Genomic DNA, 7818 nt, shown 5'->3' with positions numbered 1-7818 from the left:
AATTTGCATGTCTGACTACACTGCAAGTGATTGCATGCAAACAAATGACAACTCGCAAGCAAACGCTCGCTTGCATTGTGTGACTGCTAAGCGTTAAAAATTGGCAACTCGTTGAAACAAAATTGCGCTTGCTAGTGTAGCACTAGCAAATTTTTCGCTCGCAAAAGTGAAAACGTTTTCAGATGGCAGCGTTGCACTGCAAAAATAGGAATGGAATTAGATTTTTTGACCGAAAAAACATGTTTTTCTTTTTTGTTTATATTTGCATGAGAGTAAATCTGACATTTGCAAAAGGTGAACAGCTGCTACGTGTGACTGCAATGGCGAGTGCTCTCAGAAATTATTCGCTCGCACGAGTGATTTGCTTGCAACGTCTGACGGAGCCTTAAGAACATCATTATCGGTCGCGAGCATTTTGATCACCCGCGCAGCGCATTCATTTTAGTTTCGTCACTCGTTTCCGTATCGGTCACCATTTTCGGCTCTCAATTTGGTTGCTGTATTCCGTTGTGACGCCGGTGACTTACGGATTTTTCGGATGTAGAAAACATACACTACGGAGTGGTGGCCATTTTTTCGGGCACCACTATATACCCCTGGGGAGTGACGGATTACAATTATTACAATACTCGACCATTGAGAAGCCCCTCAATTCAAATCACGTCAGTTTGACAACAGTTGTCATTTCCATTTTTGTTTACCTCCTGTTTCTGCGATTCAAAAATCAATTCGGCATCAACATTTCAAAAGGGCGGAACTGACAATTGTAAACAAATCTAGTTTTCATTGTAATTAGATATAAAACATCAAAATTAATAATTTAAATCAATATGTTTCATAAAAATATCTAATACTATATCCACACTACGGTCGAATGACATGTTATTCGCGCTTTGGTGTTATTCGGCCAATAACATGTTTTTCGAAGGTATTTAATATTCCCATACATTTCTGACAGCCGAATAACACCTTTGAAAAACATGATACAACTGATCGAATTTGCTGCTCGACTGAAGGATTTCAGCACTGCGCATTTGATTTTGACATCAAGTGGAATGTCACTTTATGTGCCCAATTGTAAAGTCAGACGTTTGCGTGGGAGAGCTATCAGTTTCGTCAAATCGTCGTTTGAATCTTTGTTTACAAAAGCAGATAAGTCGTTTTGAAAAGTTTGTCTTGATATATGTGTTCAATTGGATTTGTGTTTACATCTTTTCACTTCATCGCGAAGGAAAAACCTCGGGAAAAACTATTTCATAATTCATTAATAACTAAAATATATTTTATTTGAAATGATTCGGCGGTCTTTTTTAAAATATTTTCTCGCCTCGAAGATGTTTTTTTTTGCAGTGTGGTGAGATTGTTTAATGAAAAATAGAAGAAGAAAAAACAAAATATAAACAACTCTCGGTGATTGCGGCGGCCGTAATGCAACCCCGGCACCTGTTATCTGGTGATAGCGACGGTAATACCCCAGAAGTTCCGTCGGATGCCAAGCAGTTGCACGAGTAAGCGCATCAACTTATCCCAATCGCTTTTGGGAACCGGAATTAAGTGGTAAGGTAAGAAAATCTAAAAACAGTTCGCACCTAAAACGACCTTTGTTTTCCAGGTTTGAGGCAACATATCTTCATTCTCGGATGCGCCGCGTACTCATTAAATCGACGTGTACTTGGTCCACCCACCAAGCTCGCTGGATTGCTGTTCGGCGTTCTTGCAACTGCCCTGTCCATCGTACCCCTCCAGCTTTTCTGGATACTGCGTTCGTCGTAGAGTTAGACGAGCTCGTGGTTTATCTTTCGTCGCCAGACATCGTTCTCTTGCACATCGCCAAAGAGGATACTAAGCATGTGTAAGTAACTTTAAGAAGCCCTCATGGGCTGTTAAAAACTTTTTCGATTTGGCTGTGGAATAAAGATTTCCATCAGAGGCTTGTATTAAGTCTGCAGGAGACAATCGACCATGAGAAAAGAGTATATAAGTATGTGTATTTATTTGTTACGACATGTACATAGCTGTAGCATAGGTCAAGAACCTTTTACAATATCAAGAATCATCCCATCCGGAAACCCGATCCTTTTTCCAGGCAGCCAATATTCTTTTGTACATATATCCGTTTCTATACATCACGTTCATTTGAGAACATTAAACTGATTTTGCCAGGAATGATCGGACACTCTCCAGGGAGTCAAATTGTATTCCTAAGTGGTTTAAAACAGAATATAAATACCTGATAGAATTCTACACGGATTTTCAATTGAATGCTTCTGTGGGTCTGATGAGATTTTTAAAGGGATTTCTAGTGAAATCAATTTGGAATTTCCCTTGGTCAGGGTCAGGTTGGTCAGGGTGTGCAATGAAATCTTGCAGAGATTCCGAATAGTGTTCCACAAGATTTCGAGATTAAATTCTTGTAGAATTTCGAATGCATAGAATCATGTAGCTATTCCAATTGTGATCCACCAAAGATTTCGAAATTCTGTAGTGATACTGAAAGGAATTCTTTTCGAATTTCAAATAACACACTTCAAGAAAACAGATATTCTGAAGGCAATTCTTGAGTAGTTTAAAATTGTCCTTTATGGATGCTACTTGATACCTTCACACCCAAAATAAATTCCCAATCCTTAATATTCTGAATATATATATACCTATTATCTTAACAATATCAAATAGAAACCTCCGAGGATTGTAAAAAGAATTCTCCAGAAGATTGGGTTTCCGGAATAGAATCCTCCAGTGGTTCCGAATAGAAAACTTCTGAGGTTTGAATAGAACCCTACTATTATGTACCGTCAAACGGGGTGACTTGCAACACTTTTCAAGTTTCTCTCTCAATAATTCTGAATTAGAAGGATTAATTCATTCTACTAGTACATGATACTTTTAATGTGTCCTAATATTAGTGATTAGACATATAATCAGACAAATAACAATAATAAAATTATGAAAATAATATCAAAATGATGGGTGTTGTAAGCCACCCCTACTGCGGGGTGACTTGCAACACTTCATCGAATTCAATCATAACATGATTTAGAACAACTTAATCATAGTGATTTTTCATCCTGGGTCATTCTTTACCACTGTCAATGTAGGGGCTGTACTGGAGGGATCCCCCTCCCCTCATTCCGATTTTTTGTTACGATTTCAACGGATCGATTGATATTTTTAAGTCATCGGTTTGAAAGGTTGAAAGTGCTTTATGTCGGTTTAAGAATGGTGTGCACCATCACCGTTCCCTGGATAGTTGTATTTAAAACGGTTTTACTTTCTTTCCCAGGCATCCAAATTACCACGATTATGTTAAGATCATTATTTTGAAAAGGCATTTCCGCCGCAAGCAGTAAAACATCCACAAGTATTGGATCTTTTTGGGGATTCAACACTGTTTGACCACCTTAAGTCTTAGTTTTACTATTTTCTGTATAAGGATTAATGAAAATTGTTGTTAGGGACAAATCGTATCGCCAAGCGGCTTCCCGGATGAACAAATTAATTTTTAACTTCTACCGCTGCTTTATCAAAGTTGAAAAATTAGCATACATGTGACTTCCTGCAGGTTTCTTGTAGTTTCGTGGCGTGGTAAAGGAATTCTAAAACATAAAATCAATGCTGAAAAAAAAAAATAAAAACTAAATCAGCAGTTTTCGAAAAATAAACTATCGTGTAACAGCTGTTGCAAGTCACCCCGCAGGAGGACTAATTTCAAAAAAGTTGATATTTCAAAAACAAACAATATTATTATTCTATAGTTGTTGCGGAATTACATACCTAATTAGGTATTGTAACTGGAGAGGGGATCGATTTTGGTGAAATTATTTTCAGTTTGCTACACGAACTTACGATTTACGACGTTCGACTTTCAATAAACGAAACAGTTTTACAAAATAATACAAAAAAACAACAGTGAGCTATATTTTCACCTAAATACCAACTAGGCTCAACAAATACAATGTTAACTAGGGATGCGTGACGACATAGGTCAATGTTTGGGTATATTTTTATTGTAAAAAAACAAAAACTTGTGGAAAACCCATGTGTTGCAAGTCACCCCGTTTGACGGTATTAATTACGACGGAAAGTATCCATTGAAACCTTTCCGTCCCCAACGTTTGTTTTTAAGGGCTTTCAAAAATCCAAACTGCCGTAAAAACCGCATTTCTTGACCGATTCTTTCGCAACAAGTTGCATTCCATCCGGATGGATCCCAATTTTTGATTTATACTAGTTTCGAGGCTATCCACAGTACGGTTCTAGAATTATTCCAGATTCCGTTGGGGTCAGTTGTACCCAAAATAAGTGGCCATTTACAATTTTAAGTCAAAACAGGTCGTGCGACACCTCAAACTTCATGATTTCACAAAGCAATGATGCGAATGATATTTTGGGGGTTCCTGGCCCACTCGGACTCAATCTGGCTACATCCGGGGACCTACGGAATGGCCATTTTCTAAATTGATTCAAAATAGGTCGTGCGACACCTCAAACTTCATGATTTTCCAAAGCAATTATGGGAATTATATTTTCAGGGTTCCTGGCCCACTCGGATCCATTCCGGCCACAATCCGGAGGACCTACGGAATGGCCATTTTCTAAATTGATTCAAAATAGGTCGTGCGACACCTCAAACTTCATGATTTTCCAAAGCAATTATGGGAATTATATTTTCAGGGTTCCTAGCCCACTCGGATCCATTCCGGCCACAATCCGGAGGACCTACGGAATGGCCATTTTCTAAATTGATTCAAAATAGGCCGTGCGACACCTCAAACTTCATGATTTTCCAAAGCAATTATGGGAATTATATTTTCAGGGTTCCTGGCCCACTCGGATCCATTCCGGCCACAATCCGGAGGACCTACGGAATGGCCATTTTCTAAATTGATTCAAAATAGGTCGTGCGACACCTCAAACTTCATGATTTTCCAAAGCAATTATGGGAATTATATTTTCAGGGTTCCTGGCCCACTCGGATCCATTCCGGCCACAATCCGGAGGACCTACGGAATGGCCATTTTCTAAATTGATTCAAAATAGGTCGTGCGACACCTCAAACTTCATGATTTTATAAAGCCATAATGGGAATGATATTTTTAGGGTTCCTGGCCCACTCGGATTCAATCCGGCCACATCGGTCCCAATCCGGGGACCAACGGAATGGCCATTTTCTAAATTGATTCAAAATAGGCCGTGCGACACCTCAAACTCCATGATTCTACAAAGTAATGATGGGAATGATATTTTTAGGGTTCCTGGCCCACTCGGATTCAATCTGGCCACATCGGTCGCAATCCGGAAACCAACGGAATGGTCGTTTTCAAAATCAATTCCACAAAGAAAAATACAGATTTATACAGAAATTATACCGTAAATGAAATCAACAATGGAATTTTCGGAGGAATTCCTAGATTTATTCCCAAAGAAATCCTGATAGAATTCCGGTGGAAACTTCAAGATTTCTACTGGGACATCCTCCAGGAGTTTTTCTGAAAATTCCTCCTGTAGTTCCTCCGGTAATTCCACCGGTAGTTCCTCAAAGAGTTTCTGCAGGATTTTCTCCGAGAATTATTCCGGTAGTTCTATCGGCAGATCCCACGGGGGTTCCTCTTCCGGGAATTTCTCCAGAATTTCCTCCGGGAATTCATTCAAGCTTTCTTTAAGGAATTGATTTAGGCTTCTTCAGGAATTTATATAGAAAATCCTCCAGAAGCTCCACTGAGAATTTCTCTGGGAGCTCCGGGAGGTCCTCTGATGATGATGATGATCCAGCTCAGCTACATACCCCTAGAAAGGTTTCAGCTAGACGAGATTTGTGTATAAAATGAATTATCCAAGAATTTTTTCGAGCATTCTTCTGGTAGTTTCACTGGCAGTTCCTTCGGGGGTTCATTTAAAAATTCTCTGAAAAAGGAGTTTTTTTCAGAAATTCCTCCGGAAGTTATTTCAATAATGCCTCCGGGAGTTCCACCAGTAGCTCTTCCAAGAAATCATGCAGGCTTTTTTTCTGGAAATCATTTAGTCCTTCTTCAGAAATTTAGCTGGAAATTCCTCCCAAAGTTCTTCCAATAGTTTCTCTGGGAGTCCCTCTAGGAACTCCTGAAATTCTTCCGGTAGCTCTTACGGGAGCTCTTTCGGCAGTAACTACGAGAATTCTTCCACCGGCAGTTTCTATGAGCATTCCTCCGGAAGTTTCTAAGGCAGTTCCCCCGAGTGTTCCTCTAAGAAGGAACTCCTGGAGTAATTTCCAGAGGAGCTCCTGGAGGAATTTCCGGAGAAATTATCAGAGGATTTTTCGGAGAAACTTCTGGTGGAACTTCTGGAGGAATTCTTAAAGAACAACAGGAGGAATTTCTAGAGTAACTCTCGTAAGAACTCTTGGATGAACTCCCAAATGGACTTCAGTAAGAATTCCAGGAGGAACTCCTGGAAGAGTTCTCAAAAGATCTCCCAGAGCAACTCCCAGAGAAATTCTCCGAGGAACTTCTGGAGGATTTTGTAGATAAATTCTAAAAAAGCCTGAATGAATTCCCGGAGGAGCTACTGCTGGAACTCCCGGAGAAATTTTCAGAGGAACAGTCGTTGGAATACCCGGAGTTGAATTTCTAAAGGAACTTCCGAAATTCCATTACCCGTGAAACTCCTGCCATATATCCTCCTGGATTTCCCTGTGAAGTTCTTGGAGGGATTCCCAGAAGAAGTTGTGGTCGAAATACGTATCTGCAAAGATAACGAAAATTAACTGGTGGAATTAAATGGACAGTACTTAATTCGTCTTAGACGACAAAAACTCTGTTTACACTTTTATGTACTACGAACGATTCTGATGTGATTTTTTTTATTCAACAGATATCAGCGACGAGCGCTAAACATTGCTGAACGCCGCCTACAACGTACTCTCTCAAATTTTATGCCTTCGACTGATACCAATTGCAAGAGAGTTCGTGGGGCAGCACCAGGCGGGATTATGGGCGGACCAGACCAGGTGTTCACCGTACGCCAGATATCGCAGAAATGCCTTGAATACAATGTACCCACGCATCATCTATTCATCGACTTCAAAGCCGCTAACACATGAACACGGATTTCCGGATAAGCTGATACGGTTGATCAAGGACGATGGATTGGTTGATGTGCATAGTTCGAGTTCCGGGGGCATTCTCGAGTCCCTTTGAAACGCGCAAGATGATGGTCTTTCGTACCTGCTATTCAACAACGCTTTGGAGGGAGTCATACGAAGATCAGGCATTGACACGAGTGGTTCGATTTTCACGAAGCCCATTCAGTTATTTGGTTTCACCGACGTCATTGATGTTATGGCATGTAACTTTGAGAAGCCTACATCAGACATGATACACTGTTAGAAAAAACAGTATCTAATATTAGGTACTTTTCACTCAAATCGGGGGTTCATTGTGGGAACCCAAAATTAAGTAATTTTTCCTTGAAATTAAATAAAATTCACTTAATATTAAGTAAAATATACTTAATTTTAAATAGAAACTATCCAAAAGTTAGGTAAATTTCACTCAACTTTTGTAAACATGAGATTACTCAACGTTGGGTTCCCACACTTTAATGCCCTTGTTGAGTGGTTTTGCTCTTCATTTTATGACAACAAAGGAAAGAGGGAAGGAGATGCAAGAGAAAAAAAGTACCTAAAATTAGGTACTTTTTTCTAACCGTGTAGGAGAAGGTTCAAGAGAAGACAATAAGCCACCCACCACGAGTTTGTTCCGGTGGCGACGAAAATGAGATGGTAGAAGAATGATCGAGTAGAGTTCGCCGGCGTACCGAACTTTTTTTTACTATCTACAA

General features: G+C 39.8%; 1 protein-coding gene across 2 annotated transcripts; it reads left to right on the top strand.

The window, feature by feature from the left end:
- Positions 1–1140: 1140 nt before the first annotated feature.
- On the top strand, positions 1141–7268 carry LOC134204030 (uncharacterized). Of its 2 annotated transcripts, none has more exons than XR_009977755.1 (3): positions 1141–1562; positions 1613–1852; positions 6850–7268. XR_009977755.1 is itself a non-coding variant. In XM_062678865.1 (3 exons), the coding sequence occupies exons 1-3, from the start codon at positions 1429–1431 to the stop codon at positions 7076–7078; spliced, it is 549 nt and encodes a 182-aa protein (XP_062534849.1). In that variant the 5' UTR covers positions 1154–1428; the 3' UTR covers positions 7079–7268. The 2 variants fall into 2 exon arrangements, 1 of the variants encoding a protein (XP_062534849.1); XM_062678865.1 differs by having other exon boundaries at positions 1154–1508.
- The last annotated feature ends 550 nt before the right edge of the window (positions 7269–7818 follow it).

This window comes from Armigeres subalbatus, unplaced genomic scaffold (genome assembly GCF_024139115.2).
Source record: "Armigeres subalbatus isolate Guangzhou_Male unplaced genomic scaffold, GZ_Asu_2 Contig356, whole genome shotgun sequence".
Lineage (NCBI taxonomy): Eukaryota > Metazoa > Arthropoda > Insecta > Diptera > Culicidae > Armigeres > Armigeres subalbatus.
This window is presented reverse-complemented; position numbering and strand designations above follow the sequence as displayed.